At 36.1% G+C, this 25,436-nt stretch overlaps 1 protein-coding gene across 3 annotated transcripts in view; it reads left to right on the forward strand.

Moving 5' to 3' along the window:
• The first annotated feature begins 13,080 nt into the window (after positions 1 to 13,080).
• LOC127791051 (uncharacterized) overlaps positions 13,081 to 25,436 on the forward strand; it is a 63,534-nt gene continuing 51,178 nt past the window's right edge. Inside the window, exons 1-6 of one of the 3 annotated variants that reach the window (XM_052320787.1) lie at positions 13,081 to 13,217; positions 13,504 to 13,545; positions 13,757 to 13,825; positions 15,154 to 15,219; positions 15,589 to 15,684; positions 15,775 to 15,886. In XM_052320787.1, the coding sequence (XP_052176747.1) occupies positions 13,214 to 13,217; positions 13,504 to 13,545; positions 13,757 to 13,825; positions 15,154 to 15,219; positions 15,589 to 15,684; positions 15,775 to 15,886 (389 nt within the window). In that variant the 5' untranslated portion in view covers positions 13,081 to 13,213. Of the gene's footprint in view, positions 13,218 to 13,503; positions 13,546 to 13,753; positions 13,826 to 15,153; positions 15,220 to 15,588; positions 15,685 to 15,774; positions 15,887 to 25,436 lie in introns of all 3 variants that reach the window. The other 2 variants (XM_052320786.1, XM_052320788.1) reach the window with 2 other exon arrangements.

Below are 25,436 nucleotides of genomic sequence, written 5' to 3' on the forward strand. Positions count from 1 at the left end.
TATATTTGATTATTTATTTTGTATATGTATATATTTGATTATTTTATATATTAAGTGTTCAAAAATAATAAAATTGAAGTTTATTGATAAAGAAATGAAATAAGGAGTCAAATAGACAAGAGAATAGGGAGTATTGTTGGAGTAGGCACAATTTAGAGTGAATTATTTATAATATAATAGAGAGTAAAATAAGGAGACTTGTTGGAGATAGCCTAAGGGGTGACTTGTTGAATTGATCGAAATGTTGATGGGGAATAAATTAAAATTGTGTAAAAAATTAAAAAAAAAACTAGAAAAAAAGAAATCGAAAAAACTGGAAAATCAAACAAACTAAAAAAATTGACAAAACAAAAAAAATTGAAAAAGTTTGAAAAAAACCTGTTCACCTTGCTTTGCCAACTTCAGTTCTTGTTCAAATTATATTACATATTTCTGTTCAACAAAATTATATCAACATTCAAAAAAAGAAAATAACAAAAAAAAAAAAAAACTATTCCCTATAATCAACATTCAACAATATAATTTAGTAAGTTTCAAGTGCAACATTCAAAACAATCAACATTCTAATTTCATACCATTTTCAAGTTTTAAGTGCAACATTCTGATTACATACAATTTTCAAGTTTCAAGTGTAACATTCAACAAACAATAAATAAAGAAGCATATACTTTGCATGAACCTTATCAAGTTGTGTAAAATTTAGCAATGGAAATAACAATTAATCCAATAATATAATTTAAAAAATAAACAATTATATAGTAGAAAGCATATACTTACGCATGCATGAGATCTTCAAAACTCTAAATTCCATGAGTGTGAGGTTGTTTATGATAATCTTTGCTAGTTCTAAAAATAATATACAAAATTAATTAATTAATTTCAAAATAATAAGTATTGAAGCAAATTTTAAAAGAATAGTAAAAATTAGTTTACATTATTCAAGTTTTTTAACATGATCCAAATCTTTTTCAATATTACTTATTGGAGTGATAGATGTTCGAAACGAATATTGGGTATATATCAAACTTTCAACAACTTTAGGAGTTAGAGAACTTTTAAATGAATCAAGAACTTGACCCCATTGCTAAAAGCAGACTCATATGCAATAGTGGAAAGTGAAATAACTAACACATCACGACTCATAGATGAAAAAATGGGAAACCTATGACAATTAGTTTTCCACTAGAGCCAGCTCAACCAACTTGAGAGCCTTAGCTAAAAAAGTTTGTCGCGGCCTCTTAAGAGTATTAATTTTTTTGTAAAAAAATAAATAATATACCTTTGTATGGGAAAATTCTATCATTTTATTAAATTAAAAAAGAAAAAAAAGTTAAAGTTCAATTAACTATAAAATATAATAATCTCTTAATGATAATGAACTTTTAATTAAAATATAATGTTGATAGGTCAAAATAAGATGAGCAAATAAATAAAATCACTTTTGAAATAAAGAAGATTAGATTCTAGAGATAAAAAAAATTAATTTACATCGAAACACAAAGTAAAAGAATAAAAATTAAAAAAGATAAAGTCACCTAATAGTGATACAGTCTTCACATGCAGCTCGAAACAATGGAAACAAGAAGGACAATACCATATGATAATTGTTATTGCTTTTACTTGGAAGTTTGTAATTGAGAGATTTTTTTTTAGAGCTGTAATTAAAAAATTTATAATTAAAAATAAATTTACAGTCTTAAAATCTATGGGATATTCAAGAAAAAAAGGGTAAAAATTGGGAACTGTTGTTGCACGATCACAACAATAAATTTTTAGATGAGAAATCGTCGATGGATGACTCATGTGTGGCTTATTCGAGTAATGGATGACTCACTCGGAAGATGGATGACTTCATCAGGCAATGGATGATTCTCTCAGGGTGGAGCAACAACAATGAATGAGTCTCTCGGGGGGAACGACAGTGATGTATGACTTTCCTAACTAGGTTGAGAGCGATGGATGACCTATCCAAAAAGAAGATCGATTAGGGGCGTGGGTGAAGATCTCCACGCAGACCCTCCAATGCCTAAATGAGCCTATTGAAAGTATAGAGTAGTTGAATGCAAGGAGAAAATATGAGTGTGAGAGATTGCATACTGAAATGGGGGATGACTCCTCTATTTTTATCGATGAAAGAGGCAATCAGGTGTCGACTGACTTGATTTCTTCAACGCGTAACTCAGAGGTGGTTTTAACTGGGTATCGCGGGAGTGATGGCATGCAAATCGTCAGCACATGCGGGGTTGCGCGAGTGAAGGGCTAGCAGCGCGTTGCGCATGGTCGCACGGGCTGGGGGCACCCCTGGGTAAGGGTCACCAGGGGTGTAGGCCGCGTGCTCGTTGGGCCAGCATGGCCACGTGGTGCTATCTCCTTCCTTTAATTTTTTTCTCTTATTTTCGTTGATCCACTCTGTCCACTTGTTTTGCAAGACACATCAATAATGGGAAGAGAGAATATAAAAATTGGGAAGAGAAAATGAGGAAGACAAAATGTTGTAGATTGATTGTTGGGTAAATTAATTGTTAGGCAGATGTTCATGTATCTATGTGAAATTTGGACTGAAAATTGGATTTTTATTTTATATTTAATTTTTCTAATAAAATATTTATTATTAAAAAAATAAAATATATATATAAATCCAAAATTTTAGGGTTTTCATAAATGCGGGGCCTTAGGCGGTCGCCTAGATGGTTTCATGGTTGAGCTGCTCTACTTTCCACCATTTCAAAATGTCGAAGTCATCCTTATCTTCCTCGCACACTTCATTAAAATACTTATTCAATTTCGAATGGGCATCATTAGAACCACTACCATTAGCAGACTTATACTTTTTGTAAAGAGAAATAAACAGATTTATTCTCATGCATTGAGGTTTTTCTTTCCCAATACTCTCCACAACACTTGGAGTAGAAACTTGAGACATCTCTCATGCTTTACCTTGAGGTGCCGACTTTTGCTTATACTCATCATATAAAACATGAATGACATTCTTCAATGACAAAACTGCACTAACACCTTTTTTCACTCGGATACATACTTGAAATGCATATTCCATAAAACCTAATTTGTGCCTAAGATCAAGCACCACAACAATGTAATATAAGTGGTTTATTATTTTAGATCCCCTCAATATTTGTCAAACTTATCTTCATCTTTTTTGTCATTTCATGCACCTCAAAATGTTTGCCCTCTTACCATTATTGTAAAAGATAGTGTTAGAAGTGACATATGATAACCTTGAAACGTGTTAAAAAAAGCATTGCAACATTGTAGCAAACTTTATAACATTTGTCCAATCCTCAGGCTCAAGTCTCCCACCAATAATAAGAAGTTGTTGTAGGTCTTATTTCAATTACTTGTTTCAAGCTTTATCTTAAAACAAAGATCTTACTCATCAAAACTCTTAAAAGCCCTCTCAAATTATTGTGCAGTTTCTAACATGAAGTATTCTGAGTTCCATCTAGTTTGTAACATCCGAAGACAATAAACCCGCACATTCAATTTTTTTCAACTTTACACATTCTTTGAATTTCTTCAATCTAGTTGGTGATTAGCTAACATATCTTACTATATTCCTAACTCTTGTTATTGATTCATTAATATCTTTCAAACTATATTGCACAACTAAATTTATTATGTAAGCCACACATCTCATATGAATATAATGCCCATTCATAATAATAGAATCCTATTTCGCAATTTTTTTCTTAAAATAAATCACAACATCATTTGAACTAGTGTTATAAATCATCAAAGTAAAAGCTTTATCAAGTTTATAACCCATTAGACATTTTTCAATTGGTAATGAAATAACGTCACTTTTATGATTATCACTTTTATGATTAGAAATTGGATAAAAGTTTAAGGTCATGTTCTCTTTGTTGCTTTCAATCCGTTTTTAATTTTCAATTTTCTAAAACACTCAATACGCATTTACTTATTCATTTTCAAAAATGCATTTTCCAAAACACAATTTTTTTTTGTATACAATACTCAAAACACTAAAATGTCGTTTTCGCTGTTTCTAGGCAAAACAAGTTCTTTAAGTCCAAAACGCAGAAAACACTCTCCATCCTCACATCCAGGTTTGACTATTCCTTCTTTCTTTTTTCTTCTCTACTATTCAAGGCTCGACCTTTAATCATGCCCACCACTGCAATCACCACCGTGAGCCATTGTCGACAATCATCTCTTTTCTTACGTCGGTCAACAAGAAGAAACGAGATGGTGAGAGGCAAGGTGGCAATAAGAGGAGAGGCGAATAGAAGTAAGGCGACAATGAGAGGTAAGGCGATGGTGAGAGATTAGGCAACACCAATAGTGAGATGAAGACGACGAAAGGAATAGGGCTAGAGAAGAAGAGGCAGTGGCGAGATAAAAGGTGAGAAGAAGGTAGGGAAATGAAGAGGGCTGGAGAAGAAGAGGCGACAATGAGAGAAAGGTGGCAAAGAGAAAATAACTGGAAAATGAGAGTAATGGGTAGCCAAGGAAAGGAAAAATAGATGAGAGAAAAGAAGAGAACAAATGAGTGGGTTTCTTGGGGGGGAAGAGTGGATTTCTTGGGTAGAGAGAGGACTAGAGAGGGAGAGAAAAGTGGGGGGAAAATTAATAATAATATGTATAATATGTAATTTAATAAATAAATGATATAATAATAATAGGTATGTATATGTATGTATGTTAAATAATATATTATTATATCTAATCGCGAATTTCTTATCAAGCTTGCTCACGAACCTTTAATCGAGCCAGTTTGCGAGCTAATGAGCCAAACTTTATTAAGTTCAAGCTCTCTTCGTTTACAAATAGAGCTTCAAAGTTTGACTATTTTTTTACCAAGTCAATTTATTTATTTATTCGTATTTTATTTTTGTAAGGGAAAAAAAATGTTGCACGATTCACTAACTTTAAAATGTATAAATTTCTTAATAATATATTAATATTAAATAGTTATAATTTACTGAATAATAAAATTTATCGAATACAATGTCATTAAAAAAATATTCTCAAAATTTTAAATAGAACGCGTTTTTTAGTTTTTGGTTTTGAGAAATAGTTTTTCAGAATAACAAACAAAATACGTTTTTAGTTCTTTGAAAACAGATTACCAAAACATAAAACTAAAAATGAATTCAAAACTCAAAACTAAAAATTGAAATGTAAAGAAAATAGGCCCTAAGATTTTTTTCTTCAACTTCTAATTATTGTTAATGAAGTGTGTCATCAAACACATATAATTAATCCTTTTTATTAATTCATTCATCAAATTCAACATTTCTTCATTAAATAGATCAAAACAATCACGAGAAAAGTCTAGCGATAAGGAATATGAAATCTAGGACAAACAACTAACATAAAATGCCTAAATCCCTTATGCTCCACAAATTTGAAATGAAGCTTATCTACCGTTACCAGATGAGTTAAGCTTTTCTATCAAGAACTTGATCAAATTTTTAATTAATAAGTGCACCTATATTGTTACGTGCTAGTGAACTATTGTGCTATTTTTTAGGATTTGTTTCATTATTTTATTTACTGTTTAGTTGTTAGGCGTTTTTCAGTTGTTCTAGGCTTCCATTCTCGCATGTTCTCCTTTTTTTTAGGTGATGTGCAATTGGTTGTGCACTTGGTGGTTTCGGTTAATACTGTATTTAAAAAGGGAAGATGACTGGAGGAAAGACATTGATTTTTTTCGTTGCAGTAGAATATAATTTTTCTCTTTGAGAGTTTCTTCACGACAAGAACCACACCTTTCCATGCTAGAGGTTGAGCGAGAGCTCGCCAAATTCAAGCTCATACACATATTCTCACCCTTTCCCTCACTCCCCTTTGAAGTTAATTGTAATTGTAATTGCATTTGTTGGATTTCAATAGCATGAGGGTGTTTTTTACAAGATCCCATATGATTTGTTAAAAAAGTAGTCAAATTATTTTTTTTTTTATCAAAATGAAACTCCTTAGAACAATAATTGAATTTCTCTTTCATCTTACTCTCAAAATTTATAAATTTTGTAAAATGATCTCATACTTCAGACCTTGTTTTAATTACTTTTCTTTTTGCCTTTCCAAGTGATGTAGTATTGCTAGTGCACAAGTATCAGCTTGAGGCTTGACTTGGTGCTAGTAGTGGTGGAGGCCTTGAATTGTCATCGATAAGGTTGTTTGTGGTGTGATTGGTGTTTTCTTGTCTTGACATTTAAAATAAATATAATTTTAATTAATATATATTAAAATAACCTATATGAAATCAAACATTATTAAAAATTTAATGAAATTATTTGAAATTCAAAAAATACTATACTTACATTACTAGATGACAATGTTGAGGCCGTTTTGTATCAAGAAAGTATTAGATTGTTAGAAGAAGTCAAAAATTATTATAATCCTTAAAAACCATTATCACTGATTCATTGATCAATCTCTTTGTTGTTAGATTACTTTTAGGCAAGTAGATCAGCAAAAGAGAAAAAAATACAACTTAATTTATGCTGAAGAAAACCTAATCAACATGCTTCAAATATTAGATTAAATATCCATACTTAAATTTGATCAATGTAACTTAGTGTAACTAAGTGATAAGGTTATTTGTAGATAAGAGAGGATTACAAATATTACAAAATTAAATTCAAACTTTGATTATTTTATTTAATCGAGTGAACTTTTCCCTTAATCGAGTAATCTTTCCAATTACTCGAGTAAGGTTTTATAATTACTTGAGTAAACAAAAAGGTTATACGAGTAATCGTAGATATTACTCGAGTAACAAACTAAGTTGATATAATGAGAAGGTATAATGAGATTGTCAGGGAACGGTTTTTGTATTGAGTTTCTGTTGAAAAAAAATATATCCCCGAAATCTTACGTTACCTAACGCCCTGGGAAAGCAGGGTGTTACAATAGTCCTTGCCATCTCTTGAAGAGTCATATTTTTCCTTCCAATGACACCATTTTGTTGTGGGGTTCTAGGTGTGGAGAATTGAGGAAGAATCCCTTAATTTTTGCAAAACTCCATAAAAGATTTATTCTCAAATTCCCCACCATGATCACTCCTAATGCGAACAATTTTGTCATCTTGTTCTCTTTGAATTCTTTTAGCTAATTTGACAAAGTTTTGAAACACTTCGTCCTTTGAAGATAAAAACATGACCCAAGTAAACCTAGAAAAATCATCCACTGCAACAAGTACATAAAATTTTTCACCCAAACTTCTAGTTTGTCTCAGACCAAATAAATCCATGTGTAATAGTTGTAAGTGATAGAATTAAACTGACATGGCACACACCAAGAGGGGGGTGAATTGGTGTAATTAAAAAAAATTCTTTTGCGAAGTAAAAATATTTTAGTTAAAGAAAGATTTATCAATGAATAAGCTAAGTCAAAAGAGCAAGGATGCAAACATAAAACAGGAAAGATGAATAGCAGTGAAGACACAGATTTATAGTGGTTCAGCCTTCCAAGCTTAGTCCACTACCTTACCTATCCACTAAGGATTTTAAAAGCAATTTCACTATCAAACCCCCTACTCAATATGAGCAGGTCCTCTAGTCCTTGACGAGGCAGAGTTACAACCTCCCAATTTAATGGGCCCTCTAGCTACTGCTAGGAAAAATACAGAAAATGAAGTAGAGATTCTAAGAGTACAACTCTTAGTTACAAGCTCTCTCTTTAAATGAATGATCGAGGCTTAAAAGAATAGAATAGTAAGATATCAAAGCCTCTTAAATGGAAATACAGAGAGAAAGAAAAATAAACGCTCGATGTAATAGTGAAGGCACAGTCGTTTTAGATATTCAATAAGATTCAGCAGCCTTCAATGCGTCTTCAACCACCTATTTATAGTTGATGGTGGGCAAGTTCAAAATTTGGACCATTGTGGGTGGTTGGGCGAGCATTTAATGCGCCAAAAACGAGCCGTTATAAGTTTCTGTGAAACACATAGTCGACAGAGAAAATAGGTTAGTCGACTATTTTATCAAATAAAGCTAAGCATAGTCGACAGACAGAAAGTGATAGTCGACTATCTTTTAATACAAAAATCTCATAGTCGATAGATACAAGTGTATAGTCGACAGATGTGAAAATGTGAAGAAAATTTTGAATTTACAGAACAAAAATAGTCGACAGATGAAAAGCTATAGTCGACTATCCTTACTTGATAGTCGACAGATTAAGAAATAGTCGACAGATGCCTCACATAGTCGACAGATCAAACCAGCATAGTCGACTATCCTTATACACAGTCGACTATCCTTAACAGCATAGTCGACTATTCTAAAGCATAGTCAACAGAATGAAACACATAGTTGACTATCCTTTTGAAAACATAGAAAACTTTAACAAATCCTCATTTTGATCTTTTTGAAAGCAAGTTGAGATTATCAAAAGTATATTTTTAAAATAAATATCACTCAACCAAACTCAATATTTCTTCTATAGGATTTCATATCTTGCTTCAAAATTCATGTATTACAAATTTGTTTTCTCATTCATATAATCCATACCTTATTTCACAATTCACATATTAAAAGTTATTTTCTCATTTATATAATCCATGCCTTGCTTCATATTATAAAAGTTATTTTCTCATTTATGTAATCCATATTGTAAAGATTGATTTTCATATAGTCATTATCAAAACCATTTTATTACTAAGAGTAAAATATCAGTAAGGGTTTAGTTGTTGATATCTGACTCTTAGATTTAAAAGAAGCTATAGTTTGCTTTCCTTGACAACAAACATCACAAAAGATTTCTTCATTAAATTTTATCTTTGGAAGCCCTAAAACTAACTCTTTATTAGAAATTTTTCTAATTAAGTCTGGATTTACATGACCTAATCTTCTATGCCATAAAAGAACATCTTCATTTTTTACCATTAAGCATTTTACATTAATTTCTTCAATGTCAGTAATGTAAACATTGCCTTGCCTTTTAGCACAAATAATAATGGAATTATTACCATCAATAACAAGACAATGCCCTTGTTTGAAAATATCTTCATAGTCATCATCACAAAATTTACTAATGTTACGAAGATTATGCTTTAAGCCATCTACTAAAAGAACATTTCTAATAGTAGCGAAATGTGGTTGGCCAACAATACCAACTCCAACCACTTTACCTTTGGCATTGTCACCAAAAGTGACAAATCCTCCATTCTTGGGAGTGAGATCTATAAATAAATCTCTCTCACCGATCATGTGCCGTGTAGCAGCCACTATCCATATACCACTTGTTGCACATTGTGGTCCTCACGCACATCTGCACATTAAAAATCATGTTTTAGTCTTGGGCACCCATCTATAGACGGGTCCCTTAACTTTTGTTTCATTAGGATCAAATGATTTTACAAATTTTTGTGCATTTGTATGATGTACATTAACAACATTGGTGCTTTATAATCTAAAGCTCTCGTTGTTTATACTACCCATTTGAGTATCCACATTTGCACTTGATTGTTTTTCCTAGGTTGAGACTTCCACCTAGGTTGTCTCCATTCTCTCTTAGGTTCCTTGTATTTTGCTCTAGATCTTGAATTCTTCCTAGATATCAATGTGGCTAATGTTCTCTCAATTCCATTCTTTTATACAATTAGCTTATTGTTTTGAGATTTTCGAGACTCATTTTCCTCTTGAAGATTGATTAGATGAATATCTATTTTCTTTTCCTTTTCTTTCTTTAATTCTTGTGATTCTTTTTGAAGATTGTTTATTTCATTCGTTAGCTTTTCACTTTCTTCTTTATGACTTTTGTTGGAGGCCTTTAATTCCTTTTTGAGACTTTAAAATTCTTTATATAATTCCTTTATGCTTCTTGAAGTTCCTCAAATTCCACATTTTCTTCCTCATCATCATCTTCTAATGCCATGAAGCACACATGTGCTTGTTCATCTTCGAATTGAGAAGACTCACTTGAGTCATCCGCATCCCATGCCGCAAAGGCATGTTTCTTTGGCTTTTTAAATCTTCTCTTTTCTACCTTTTTATCTTTCTTTTCTTTTTATCTTCAGGGAAATCATATTGCATGTGACCTATCTTCTTGCACTTATAACATGTTAGAGGCACTCTTTTGCACTATTTTCCTTTTCTCTTCATTAGCCTAGCAAAGGTTCTTGTTAGTAGGGTCATTTCATCATCTTAATTTTCCTCACTTGATTTCGATTCTTCTTTTTCTTTTAAGACTAAAGTTTTCTTACCATTTGTATCTTCATTTACCTTGTTCAAGATCAATTCATGGGTTAAAATAGTTCCTATTAGTTCTTCCATTTTTAGTTCCTTCAAGTTCTTGGCTCGAGACACGACAGTTACTAAAGGTTGTCATTCTAGAGACAATGACTTAAGTATTTTCTTAACTTGATCTATCTCAGAAATTTATTTACCTAACATTTTAAGACTGTTTATAATCTGTTGGAACCTACCATTCATTTGACTTATATTTTCATTAGAAAGCAAATTAAATTCTTCGTATTGAGACATTAGAAGATTAATCTTCGTATCCTTTACTTAATCAATTCCCTCATAGACTAATTCAAGCTTTTTCCATATTTCATTAGATGTTGAGCAAGCTGAGAGTTTTTCATATTCACTCGGGAGAATTGAACAAAAAATTATGTACTTTGCTTTATGATCCATTTGATGTTTTTTTTATATCATCTTCAATCCATTCTTCTTCTTCGGTTGAAGTTATGGCAAAACCATCCCTAACTATCTTCCATAGTTGATAATCTATAGAAAACAAAAAAAGATTCCATCATTATTTTTCAATAGTTAAAATTTGTGCCATCAAAGAATGGTGGCCTAACGGGCGATGGTTCTTCAAGTATGGCTTGATTAGAGAATGAGGCCATTATGAATCTCTTCTAGGTTGAAACTATGGATTAAAGATTCAACTATTTTAGAAGCCCGCTCTGATACCAATTGTTGGTCCCTTAGGGTATGACTATTCAAGAAGGGGATGGAATAAGTGATTAAAATTTTTATCAATTTTAAAATAAAGATCTTGTTATTACAATTTTATCAAATTAGATTTATGTAAATATATATATGAAAGGTTGAAGTGATGAATTTTACGCCACAAGATATATCAATGAAAGAGAATATATGGCACAAGACAATTTTTAAGTGGTTCTATGTATTCCACACAACTAGTCCACTCTCCCAAGATCTAATCACTATTGGGGTTCCACTAAAACTAACACCAAGGCTTTCCCTTAGATCACCTTGAAAACTAATACAACCTTAGATTACAAATGGTTCTAGGTAAGCTAAGCAAACCACAACAAAGTTTAAATAAGTACAATACTTTGTCCACACTTGGACTCAAAAGATCTAAGCAATAAATATACTTATACAAGGCAATAAATGAAATTATACAATAACCTCAAGATGGAGAAATTTGAATAAAACTTGAAGTGACTCTTTCCTCTTTGCCTTGTGGCTCTTGGGTGAGTCAGCAATGAAGCTTGAAAGCCTTTGGATGTTTGGTTAGCTTGATGAGAGATAGGGAGCTTTGAATGCTTATTTGAACTCAAATAAATGATAAACTTCTCAAGCAAAACACCCTTTGTGCTTTTATAGACACGTTTGGAGAACCTGTACAACATTCAAAAAAATGACCATTGGACTTGAGGAGTCGACTTTCTTGAACCAGGAGTCTACTTTCATTTTAAGTGGGAGTTGACTCTAGTTATACAAGAGTCGACTTCTCCACTACTAAAGTCAACTCTTCGAAATACACCAATGTTGTCAGGTCGACTTTGCATAACTTACTCTTGATTGAGTCGACTCTAGCTTTGCAAGAGTTGACTTTAGCTTAAGGAGAGTCGACTCCATCGAATCAAGAGTCAACTTTTAAAGCCAATTTTACAGGAAATAAATTTTAAACCTATAGAAATTGCTTGAGACTTGGTTTTAACTAAAAAAATAGTTTTAGTGGCGATTATGAACATTGAAGAAATATATAATAATTTACTTTAAATAAATAAATAGGGGCTATAAATTATATATCAATTATAAAATATTTCTTTTGTTAATTATCAAAACTTAATTAAAAAAATAATTGGGGCAATTTGGCTCAACATCAGAGGCAAACGGTTGTGGGTGCAATGGTGGCAAACGACAGTTAGAAGAAGGGTAGCAAATGTGGGTGATAACCAGAGGCTAGAGAGAGAGGGGGGGGTTTAAGGGGATTTGGGGTAGTGACATGTGGCAATTTTTGATTGATCGTTAATGCATAATCAGCTCACGTCAGCGTTGCATGTGTTTTTCGTTTGACACGTGTGCATAATCGTTAACCCCAACCAACGGTGAGCTAATGAGGAAGGGATGAAAAATGTTTTTGAAATATGAGTGAGTAATTGATAACATTTTAAAGTTCAATTATCAAGTAATAACTGAATGCAAAATTCAATTAGTATTGATATAATTAATCCCATAGCTATACATGTACGTACATTCATAGCCACAGCCATATGAATACATTCATAGAATATATATACATATATAATACATTCATAGTTTATTTAAGAAATAGTTAGGAACAATAATATATTATGCATACAAATGAGAAGATAGACAATCATTGACCATTGGTAATCAATCGAAGAGCTCAGAGTTGTAGTTGCCAATCAAAGATGACCGGAATGATGGAATGGTAGAACCACTACAAAATTGAAAAAACAAAAGGATGACGTTCGCGACAACAGAGAAATTTAGAGACTTTAAATTTTTCACAAAATGAATAAAGAAGAATGGATTATGACTAAACATTTTTAGTAATGTGATCGTGGCATAAGAATCGTGTTGAAAATGTATTTTTAATATTATGAAATAGTTTTAAAATTATAAAAAATCTGAAAATATTTTTATGATATTTATCAATATTTTGAGATAAGAAATGTTTCCAAAAAAAATGTCAAAACGACACTGTTATAACACATGAATCAGAGTAGGCCACAGACCAACTATGCACATAGCTAAGCAATTAAAAATATTAAAAGGCCCACTTAGCCAAAAAAAAAATAAAAAGCCGAATTTGCTCTGAAGTTACACGGTTCGAGTTTATCTAGTGTGTTCTGAGAGAATAATGATATTTTCCCCTGTACATACGCACATATATATACCCAAGACTTAACTCTCGAAATCCGCACTAGCATTCCACTCGCAGCTTCGTCAAAAACCCTAGTCCCCTTCCAGAATTCATACCCTCCCAGACGATGGGTACGTGCCTCTTTCGGCCTTTATTTCGATCTGTTATATTTCATTTATTTTAATTTTGTTTCGATTTCGAGTTTGAATTGGTTGTTATGTCCGCAATAATTTATGCGAACTTCCGTTTCTGATAACGCCGGCTGGAATCGAGAAGCTAAGGACAGGATAGCTTTTGCGATTGAAATAGTTTGATTATATGTGTGATATATAGGCACGTTTCTAGGTTTTATGTTAGCATATCCAACGTTTGGAGTTATTGGAAATCTGCTTATTGAAGTATTGTTTTTTATGCCAGACATCGAGGCGGATATCCGGGCACTGCAGCTTGATTCAGCGGGTATACAAATATTTCTGATTATCTTTACTTTTTGGATTTAAATTTATCTTGAATGGTTGAATTCTTTCTTATGTTGGTTTGAACTCGTCGGTACTACCAACATTGATACTATCCGGTATCATTATGGCTATTTTGTTATTATTAATGTCGTGGTTATTCTAGAATTTTGGAATTGTTATCCTGTTTGATTTATTTTGAATGCTATCAGAAGATAATGCTTCAGTACCAAATGAAGATGTGAAGGCACAAGAATTTGAAAAACCTGTCCTGGTGGAAGAAGGTAGGCTGAAACACCAAACTTGCTATCCCATTTCTTTTCCATACAAGATGAAGAAGGATTGCATTTGCATATTCTCCATGATATTGTCACTGGGACATCATTTGTTAAATGATAGTGCAGCAAGAGGTTGGAAAAATTGACATGTACTCGTCGAAATTTGTTTACATGAAATTTAATTAGGTTATGTGCTCTGCTAGAACAGACTTTGGAAAATTTCTAATTTTAGGTTGGCCAAACCATGCCCAACCTTGAGTATCAGGTGACAGCCACCCAACTTCATTCGTCTAAATGACAACCTGTTCAAGATTGAGCTAGGTTGATTGGGTAGTTGCTCAAGCAAGAGAATCTTTTATGATTCTATCGGAACAGAATGTTCTAGGAAAAACAATGTTGCCACTTAGAAAATGATCATATTTAATCAACCTTCCAGCCACAAAAAATGCACAATACTGTCACTCAACTGCCTGCTTGTAGAAGTATGCCCTTGTTGAACTTGTCTTAGATAACAAAAAGGTGAGGTCAAGACTTAGTCAATGAGTTTCATCCCTATCTTTGTAGGGATTAATTGAAGGTTGTTCCTTTATTACAAGTGTCGGGTTCTTCATTCTCGTGTTTAAGCTTTAACAGAGGTCATTTAGTTCAAGTTTGGACAATCTCATAGGAAATCTATGATTTCATTGCATTATGACTTTCTGTTGTATTAATAGCTATGCGATGTTGTAGCTTCCAATTTTGGTATACATGGAATAATTTTTACACCTAGAGTATCTCCCTCTATGATTGATGGTACATTCTTAATGAAAGACATGAAAGAGCAGTAGACATTTGTGTTTTTTTATTTTTTCCTACTTATAGAATAGGAGGTGGTTACTTATGTGCTAAAAGGTGTTAGCAATTGCATATATGCTTGCTTCGAGTAATATAATTGTCATGAACCTAGGGTTTAGCCTAGGGTTGGATTGGAAATTGGAAGAATGAAGGGAGAATTTAGAAGAAGAATTGGGGAAATTAGAAGAACAGAAAGTGAGGGGGGGAAGATCGAGATCGAGAGAGGGAATTTAGAGGAAGGAAAATCAGACTATTCAATATCAATTCAAGCATATCCTCCAATCTCTTACAAGTAGCCTTTATATAGGCCTTAGCTAGTTGTTAACTGATTCCTAACAGCACCCATGTGCTTCTAACAACTTGTAAAGTATCTCCTAACAACTATTATATGCCTATTACCATATTACCCCTTTATTGCTTCTAGGGTCATGACAATAATCAATTATTTGAGGTTGTTTATTTGGGTTAAATGTTGATAAGTAGTTTATGCTTATTTTCAGATTTGACTTATGAGAATAGTGCAACCTCTCAGCCAGCACAGGTAGAGCCAAAAGGCACCATAGAAGGTATGCTATTACTTTATTTGTGTGCATATGTTCCTGTCTTTTTGCTCGTTATTCTCTTTCTCCTTTGAGGATGGGTCTTAGTAGCAATGAGTAAGAAAAATGATTGGAAGGTCATGAGTTTTGAGTGGTGGAAATAGCCTTTTTGTAAAACAAGGGGAATATTATGTATGAAAATGACTCTTTCCCTCCTTGACGCTCATGAAACGGGAAGTCTAGTGCTCAAGGGACTCCCCTTTTCTCTTCCTTGTGTTTGTTTGTTTGCATTATTTTGTAGCATATGAAATTGTGGGGTAGGTGCTTTTTACTGGGTATGTCTACTAGAACTAGTTTCTTACGATTCTGAACTTGTGATATTTTCTTCCTTTCCAGTGAAGGATAAGGACACCTGTGCTTTAGAAGATACTGAAGATGAAATTGAAGAGAATAAGAAACGACATTTAAATGTTGTATTTATTGGCCATGTTGGTAGGTTGATATCTTCGATAAGTGAATCATGATGTTTTCTTTAAGTTTATTGAAGTAAGCCATATGTTTTCTTTACACATGGGTCTGCAGATGCTGGGAAATCCACAATTGGTGGGCAGATACTTTATCTTAGTGGTCGGGTTGACGAGCGCACAATCCAAAAATATGAGAAGGAAGCAAAGGATAAAAGTCGAGAAAGTTGGTGGGGTGTTGCTTAACTTTTTAGTTGAAGTTGGTTTAAATTTGTCTTCTGGTTTAGTTCTTCTATATAGCAGAATATGTGATGACTGAAAACTTCTGCATTTTCTGTATGAAGTCTGATAATGGGGTATGAGTAGGTAGAGTAACGTAATTAATGCATTGATTCCATTGATAAATGTTAGATTTGTTATGCAAATAAAGTTGAACTTGATTGCCTTTCAATACCATATAGAACTTGCTTTAAGAATTTGGGTGCTGTTTTTAATCTACAATACTGATCTCTAATTGGGACAAAATATTTTAGACCAGAATGAATGATTTGGAGGCTTTTTTTTTTTTTTTTTTGAAATAAGTGAGGACTGATATGATATTAATGAAACCAAAAGAGTAATATAGCAATCCTTAGAAAAACACCAGCCCCACCCACCAACGAACCAGAAAAAACAGAAACCCATAAAAACCAACTGCCCGCCACCCCCCCCCCCCCAAAAAAAAAAAAAAAAAACCAGCCATTAGGGAAGGCTGATCATCCCAATCCGACTTCATAACCAACCAGCCTAGAAGAGAGAGAGGAACTTATTGGCCTAGAGTCGAAGTAGACATGATGACTTGCTCCAGTGTTATTAAAGGCGCAAGGTGCACTAAGGCGCACAAGGGTCTTGGAGCCTGAGGCTTAAGGCGAGGCGCGAGCCTGGTGGAACTAGCCGCAAGTTAATAAAAAAATAAAAAAAATAAAAATATAGCTAAAGAAAAAGGTATAAAATAGGTCCTAACTTCTAATAATATTTTAACAAGCATGTTATAAAAAAAACCACTCTCAAGACCAAAAATTTCTATATTTTCATCATTAGAAGCATCATCTCTAATATCTTCTTCCACATCATCTACTCCTCTTGTTGGATGATTTCTATGGTTTAGAAGTGTGATGATAATTTCATACATTTTTTGGGTAGGTAATATATTGGACTTGAATTTGCATCTTTCTTTGTTTTGGTGACTTAATGTTGCATTTTGTTATTGCATGCCTTGAATTTGTTCAATTCTCCCTATCCATCTTCATCTAGTTCAAATTCAATTGGAGCATTTGAAGTAGTAGCCTTTTTATTTACTGTCAAATTTGTAGTTGAAGTAATAAATTTAAACCCTAAACAGTAAAAAATTAAATAAAGTAACAAACAGTGAAATAAAAAGTTTGAAAAATAGCTAAAAAGCCCAAGGCGCGTGCCTTTGCCTGAGGTGCCTTGGGCTGAGGCGTGCTTGAGGTGCGCCTTAGGCTTAGGCGTGCCTTTTGGTCTGCGCCTGCTTGGAAGGCTTAGGCGTGCCTTTTGGTTTGCGCCCGCCTGGAAGGCTTTTAGGCGCCTAGGGTGCGCTTTGCGTTTAGGCGCGCCTCTAATAACACTGACCTGGTCCGCTGAGAAAGGGAAAGATGGCTCTACCGCCTTAACCCAAGCCACTAACCTTGATTTGGAGGCTTTATAATCAGCATTTGGGTTCCTGATGGTTCAATTTTTACCAAACTACTAATTATCTACTTGACAATTTTGGTTGTTGAGAAACCAAGAAAGTTACTAGAAATGTCCTAGGATCCAATAAATTATTTATGCCTCTAGGTATGGTTACTAAACAATTAGAAAATCTAAAATGCCTTTGAATAATAAGATCTTATGTTCAAAATGCCTAGTATTAATAAACTTCTTATGCACCTCTGCTCCGGTATCAAACTTTATAAAAATTTTAGTGCTTATTAAGGAATTCTTTGTCACACACGGGTGATATTCTTCCTGATTTTCTTTCATTTGCACTCTGTTATTTCTTGCTTTAGATTCTGTTACTGCTATTGTTTTAATTTCCAGCTGTATTAGTTTGTTAGAGAGAATATTCCAAAAGCAGCCCATGTGTAAGGGCTTGAATAGGACAAAATGGTTGTTATAACCGTTTAGGGAAGGAATCCTCTGGGCTACGTCCATATGCAGGGGCCTATATATCCTTCTCAGACCCTTGGGTCCGTTAACAAAGAATATCAATAGAATTCAGATTTCTCTCTTTCTCTCTATACTCTTCTGTTCTTCCTTGCTATTTCTTCCTTTCTTTCTCTCTACCCCGCTCACTACTACTATCGCTGATTAGCTCTTAATCAGCTAGCCGACCCAAGTCACCAGCCGTGACAATTTGGTATCAGAGCAACGGTCTTGGCTGGATTAGTAGAGCACTCTTCCATGGCGGACAGTACCCACATGAAGAGCTTCGAGACGTAGCTACAACATGAGGTGACTTGGGTTGGATCGGAGCGCAATCATGAGGTGATCTTAGCATTGGATCGCCGAATAGAAAATTCGGTAGGAGAACTCGATAGAAGGCTCGATGGGGCTCTGTCTCAAATGCGGGAGGATAATGCGCAAATGAGAGTAGAGCTGGGAGCCCAACTCCAATAGTTTATGGTTATGTTCACTCGCCAAAATGCTGTGAGATTGGCCCCCCGAGTTTCCCTCTAGAGATAGAACAGAACCATTAATACCAGATGTTAGGAGAGACAGAGTAGCAGGAAATGAGGGAGCTGGGGTGGAACTGGAGGTTGATATAAGGAATGTGTTGGAAGGTGGACATGAAGGACAAAATCGTCCACAGCAACCGGGGTTCCCGACACCCCGGTTGGAGATTCCGGTGTTTGACGGGAATAATCCCCGGTGGTGGGTGATAAAATGTGAGCGCCAGAGGAAAGGAGGGTAGCCCTGGCTTCGGCCTACTTTGATGACCTGGTAGACGCTTGGTATCAGTGGTGGATAAGGGTCAGGGATAACCCAACCTGGGTGAAGTTCACTGGGAGGTTATGCGAGAGGTTTGGAGAAAAGAGTATGTCGGATGTTATTGAAGAATTCAACAAATTAAAACAGGTAGGAGAGGTGAATGCCTACCTGAGGAGGTTTGAAGAGCTGAGATCACTGATGATCAACGACGACCCCCACCTCTCAGAAGCCTATTTCGTCTCTAGTTTCTTGAGCGGGCTCAGCGATGATCTGAGGCCTATGGTTAAAATGATACGGCCTAGAACAGTGAAGCAGGCGCCAGAAAGTGCTCGACTACAAGAAATGGTGGTCGAAGCCTTGATGAGGAAGCAGAGGCAACAGCATCGGGCTGTCACGGGAAGCTCATCCCATCAAGGGGATAAGGTACATAACCGAGATTGGGGTAGAGGTGGCCAAGGTGTTAGAATTTCAGGGGGGCCTAGCTCTGGGGGAAAATATAATGAGCCGAGGAGGCAGCCGGGTTGTGCTTCAGATGCGGGGATAAATACTATCCTAGGCATCAATGCAGGCGGCAGCTGTTGTTATTTGAAGGGGACTCGAAGGAGAAATCAGAAGTAGAAGAAGATGAAAGGGAAGAGGACGGTGATCTTGGGGAAGAAGACACAGGTGAGATCTCACTCCATGTGCTGAAAGGGGTGACCAATAACAAGATCATTAAAGTGGAAGGGAAGGTGAAGAATGACAGCTTATTGATCTTAATTGATAGTGGAAGCATGCATAGCTTCCTGGATGAAGGATCTGCAAAAAGATTGAGGTGTTCCCCCAAGGAAACTCAACCCCTCAGTGTGACGGTGGCTAATGGGAACAGAGTGATCAGTGAATCGGTATGCCGGGGTTTAATCAGGAGATGCAAGGAGAGAAGTTTGAAGCAGACCTGAGGTTGCTGCAATTAGGGGGCTGCGATGTGGTACTAGGGGTTGACTGGATGAAAGGAGTGAGCCCCATAAGTTTTGATTTCAATAGGATGGAGGTATCCTTTGACAAAGAAGGAAGAAGAATGACACTCACAGGAGGGTGAGAGTTTGGGACTTGTAGAATGATAACAGGGAAGAGGCTCCACCGGGTGTTCAAAAGTAAGTGGAACCAACTGGCTCAACTGTTCTCCATTGCAGCAGTGGAAGAAGGGGCCAAGCAGAAGCTGTATGGGGAATTATGCTTGACTGTCAATAGCTAGCGATGTGAGCTTGACTAGGTACACCTTCAGACCTCTATTGATGAATTGCTCAGTGTTCTAAAAATCGGGCTAGGTGTCGCCTAGCCGCTAGGCGGCCGGTGGCCGCCTCGAAATTGCCCTAGTCGGGCCTCCTAGGCGCCGGCCTGAGTAAACGTCAGGCTTGGGCGCCCAGGCGGCGCCTAGTCGGCCAGCGCTAGGGGTGTGCAAAAAAACCGTCAAACCGCGGAAACCGTCCGCACCAAACCGTGCGGTTTTTTGGGGGTGCGGTTTGGCACGGTTTGAGAAATTCTCAAACCGTGCGGTTTGCAGTTTGTGGTTTTTTTGGTTTGGTTAAAACCAAACCGGCCAAGTAGTATATTAATAAAAAAATTAAAAATATCTAATAATTTAAAAATTAAAAAAATAAATTAAAAATATATACTTTCTTGACCATGAATTATATTGTGGATTTTTGTGTTATTTTTATATTATGAGCATGTGGTTATGTTGTAGATTTAAAACTTTTAAATTTGCATTTTTTATTAGATAGTAACTTATTTTAGTTTTAAACTCCAAGATACTATAAAAATTTAAAAATTATGATTTTATGCATTGATTTTTATGTTTTAATTAAAAATTTATAAGTTAGTGAAGGAAACACCAAATGAAACAATAAAGAAGCATCAAACTGCGGAAACCGCACCGCAAATGCGGTGCGGTCTGGTGCGGTTTGTGCACACCAAACCAGACCGTGTGGTCTGGTTTAATGCCAAACCGCACATGTGGTTTGGCTTATTAAATCCTTCCCAAACCGTCCAAACCGCACCGTGCACACCCCTAGCCAGCGCGCCTAGGGCTTTTTAGGGCTTTTTTTGCTAAATCATAAATCGAACCTGTTAGCGTGTCCCCCTCTTCACTCTCTTCTCACCTCAACGTTGCTGCCTCAACGCCGCTAAGCTTCATTGGCCCGCCAGTAGCTCATCGCCGTTGCTGCGTCCAGCTCCATCCTCGCCGCCAAGCTTCATCGTCACCGCCTCTTATTTGTCGCGTCCTCCTCGTCCTCGTTGCCTTAGCGTCGTCGCCCCCGCCCTCGTCGTTGAGCTCCATCTTTGTCGACTCGTAACCTCTCTCTCTCTCTGTGGGTTGTGCGTTTGCTGCGTTTCTGGTTTCTTTTTTATGTTTTTTATTTTTTATTTTATTTCATTTTCTTTTCTATTTATATATAATTATTAGATTTATATTTAATTTTTATTATTAATTATATATATTCTATAATATTTGCAAAAAATCTGCTGTTTGCTTATAGTATATTGATGTTTTTATTATTGGTTTATGTTGCATTATTAATGCTTTTCAACTTTGATTTAATTGAAAATAACATCAAATTACATTACAAAATTTAAAAAATAAAAAAAATAGCAGTTTTCTAGGCTCCGCCTAGGCCCCCTAGGTGCTAGGCCCCAGCCTGGCGCCCGACTAGCGCCTAGCGCTTTTTAGAACACTGGAATTGCTATTAAAATTTAAGGACTTATTTACTGAACTTGATACTCTACCCCCAACCCGAGCCTTGGACCATTCAATCCCCCTAAAGTCCAATACCAAACCCATAAACATCAGATCATACCGTTATTCTCCTGTCCAGAAAACAGAAATTGAGAAAATGGTAAAGGAGATGCTAAAACAATCCTTCATAAGGCCCAGCCAGAGCCCTTTCGCTTCACTAGTTCTCCTTGTTAAAAAAAAGATGGATCTTGGCGTTTTTGTGTGGATTACCGGCAATTAAATACCTTAACTATCAAAGACAAGTATCCTATACCCTTGATAGAAGACCTAATGGATGAGCTACACAATGCCAAAATTTTTTCAAAGCTGGACCTTTGTTCGGGATACCACCAAATAAGAATGAAACCTGATGATGTCCATAAAACAGCTTTTAGAACCCATAATGAGCATTTTGAATTCTTGGTGATGCCATTTGGGCTCACCAATGCCCCGGCCACTTTTCAAGCCCTAATGAACCAAATCTTCGAACCCTATTTAAGGAAATTCATACTGGTATTTTTTGATGATATTCTTGTCTATAGCCCAAATCTGAACCAGCATCTACAACACCTCAAAACCACCCTAGAAGTCCTTAGATCTAACCAGTTCTTCATCAAAAGGTCTAAGTGTTCATTTGGGCAAGATCAGGTCGAGTATTTGGGCCATTTGATATCACAAGAAGGAGTTAGGACTGATCCCAAAAAGGTGGAAGCCATGCTAGCTTGGTCACGACCCACAACAGTGAGGGCTCTACGGGGGTTCCTTAGCCTTACCGGTTACTGCCACCGGTTTGTTAGAGGATATGGAGTGGTGAGTAAACCTCTGACCAACCTGCTTAAGAAAGGCTCTTTCAGTTGGGGAAAAGAGGCTAAGGAAGCCTTCGAGAATCTGAAGATAGAGATGAGCAAGGTACTTGTTTTGGGACTGCCCGACTTTGCTAAACCTTTCATGTTGGAGACGGATGCCTGCGCGCGGGGGGGGGGGGGGGGCATTGGGGCTGTGTTGTCACAAGAAGGAAGACCCTTGGCATTTCTAAGCCAAGCATTAAGCCCAAGGCATTTGGGATTAAGCATCTATGAAAAGGAATTCTTGGCGGTGGAAAAGTGGCGGCATTACCTAGAGAATGAGAAGTTTATAATCAAGACAGATCATGAAAGCTTAAAGCATTTGTTGCAGCAAAAATTGCAAACACAACTGTAGAGAAAGGGGATGGCAAAATTGATGGGGTTGGACTACATAATTCATTATAGGAATGGCAAGGAGAATGTGGTTGCGGATGCCCTTTCAAGGTGCCAAGAAGAAGGAAGCCTCGGTGCAATCACTACCGTAGTACCAGCATGGTATCAAGAAGTTGTCAATAGCTATGAAGTAGATGAACAGGTGAAGGGAATACTGGAAAAGCTAGCATTGGGAATTACGGAGGTTGAAGGTTATGCTTTACAGGAAGGGTTGATCAGATTTAATGGCAAGATTGTTATTGGTGATAAGGGAAATCTCAAGAAGAAGATCATGCAGTCCTTGCATGAATCCCCTTGGGGGGGGGGGGGATTTAGGAGTTCAAAATACTTACCTTAGGGTAAAACAGTTGTTCCAATGGCCCAAATTAAAAACTGATGTTAAGAAGTTCGTCCTGGCCTGCGACACCTTCAAGAGATGTAAGCATGAAAATGTATCCTACCCCGATCTTCTTCAACCCCTGCCTATTCTGGACCAAGCTTGGACTAGTGTCTCTATGGATTTTATAGAGGGGTTGCCTAAATCTGAAGGGAAGGATAGTGTGCTGGTGGTAGTAGATAGGCTGACAAAATTTGCCCATTTCATAGGGCTGTCTCACCCTTTTACAGCGCAGGAGGTAGCAAGGACCTTTTTGGACAGTGTAGTGGCGCTGCATGGAGTTCCAAGTACTATCATTTCAGATAGGGATAAGATCTTCACAAGTGAGTTCTGGCAAGGATTGATGAAGTCTATGGGGGCCAAATTTAATATGTCGACAACATATCATCCGCAATCGGACGGTCAGATAGAGAGAGTCAATCAAAGCTTGGAAACCTACCTGCGGTGTATGTGCATTCTACTACCCAAGAGTTGGCATCGGTGGTTAGCATTGGCCCAATGGTGGTATAACTCTAATTACCACACAGCCCTGAAAATGTCTCCTTTCGAGGCCAACTATGGGTACAAACCTCCCATTCTACCCGCCTTACAAGGGCAGGCTACTGCGACCGCTGTGGAAGAATACATGCAGCAAAGAAGGATGGTTTTGCAGCAACTTAAGCAGGAATTAGCTTCAGCCCAAAATAGGATGAAGCAGTATGCGGACAAGAAGAGAAGTGAGAGGGAATTCGAAGTGGGAGAGAAGGTGTATCTCCGGTTGAAGTTTCCTCATCTAAAGGCCCTTAACCAAGGACCGGTGTCCAAACTGAGCCCCAAATACTTTGGTCCCTACCCCATCATGGCTCAGGTCGGAAAAGTGGCCTACCGACTACAACTTCCCCAGGGAACCCACATTCACCCAGTCTTCCACGTCTCCTTATTGAAGAAATCAGCTGGGGCTGAGCTAGTGAATACCGCACTGCCCACCAATCCAAAGGAGAAGGAGATTTTGAAGACGCCTAAGGCCGTTCTAGACAAAAGAGTTATCTACCGCCAGGGGGTACCCCTCATCCAGGTGTTGGTGAAGTGGCAACACGGAGAACAGGAAAGCAACACGTGGGAGTACCTACCAAGTCTTCTCCAGCAGTTTCCTGTGGCTGCTAGCCTACTTAGCATTTCTTAAGGACAGGAAATGATTTAAGGGGGAGGGAATTGTCACACACGGGCGATATTCTTCCTGATTTTCTTTCATTTGCACTCTGTTATTGCTTGCTTTAGATTCTGTTACTGCTATTGTTTTAATTTCCAGTTGTATTGGTTTGTTAGAGAGAATATTCCAAAAGTAGCCCACGTGTAAGGGCTTGAATAGGACAAAATGGTTGTTATAACCGTTTAGGGAAGGAATCCTCTGGGCTACGTCCATATGCAGGGGCCTATATATCCTTCTCAGACCCTTGGGTCCGTTAACAAAGAATATCAATAGAATTTGGATTTCTCTCTTTCTATCTATACTCTTCTGTTCTTCCTTGCTATTTCTTCCTTTCTTTCTCTCTACCCCGCTCACTACTACTATCGCTGATTAGCTCTAAATCAGCTAGCCAACCCAAGTCACCAACTGTGACATTCTTCTATGAAAAAAAAAGAGAAAAGAATTCAAAGGCTAATTGGAATTACAGCAATTCTTTCTTAGCTAATTAAGTTTATAATTCAAATGACTTTTGCTTTTTTGGAGGGGGGTGTGGGATGGGGAATTAGTTGATTTTAGGAAATCTCGAGGGCTAATTTTGGAAATGCAGCAAGTTAGGAAGTCTTTTTCCTTGTAAATCCGTCAGAGCTGTAGTTCTAAAATCTAGGAGGCTGGAATATAATTATACATGTAATTAGATATGAGGGTGAGCCTTACCCTCATATAGTCTGATATTTGTATAACACATAATTAGATTTTGGGAGAGTGGGTTGGGGGGGGGGGGGGGGGGGGGAGCATATAAAAGATAGAATTGACTTAATTTTTACTCTTCAACTTTTTGGGTTATCATTTTTTTGTTAGACAAATGAAAACAAAACTTGTCATTTGATAACATTGTTGGAACCCTAAAAACAAAAATTGAAAATATTGTTTGTGATTCTGTTTACAACAAATAGTCAAATACATGTCAAGCCTTAATCCCATTGTGTTGGTCCAGTTACATAAATTCTAGCCCGTGAATCATTTCTATATGTGGCTTTATCTCTTTTGGTTGTTTTGTTTGCATTAATAAATTTATTTATGTCATATAATAATTAATTATACGTCAATTGACCTAATATTTTTAATAAAAATAATTTCAAATGTAATTATATGTTAATTTTGGAAAAATGGTTCAAAGTAAATCATTAGTTTTGGAAAAAAATAAATTAACTACAATCAATATGATTTTTTCCCAAATATGGAAACTTGAATTATCCTTAGAAATTTATAA

The sequence above is a fragment of the Diospyros lotus genome, chromosome 14, assembly GCF_014633365.1.
Source record: "Diospyros lotus cultivar Yz01 chromosome 14, ASM1463336v1, whole genome shotgun sequence".
NCBI classification, from domain to species: domain Eukaryota; kingdom Viridiplantae; phylum Streptophyta; class Magnoliopsida; order Ericales; family Ebenaceae; genus Diospyros; species Diospyros lotus.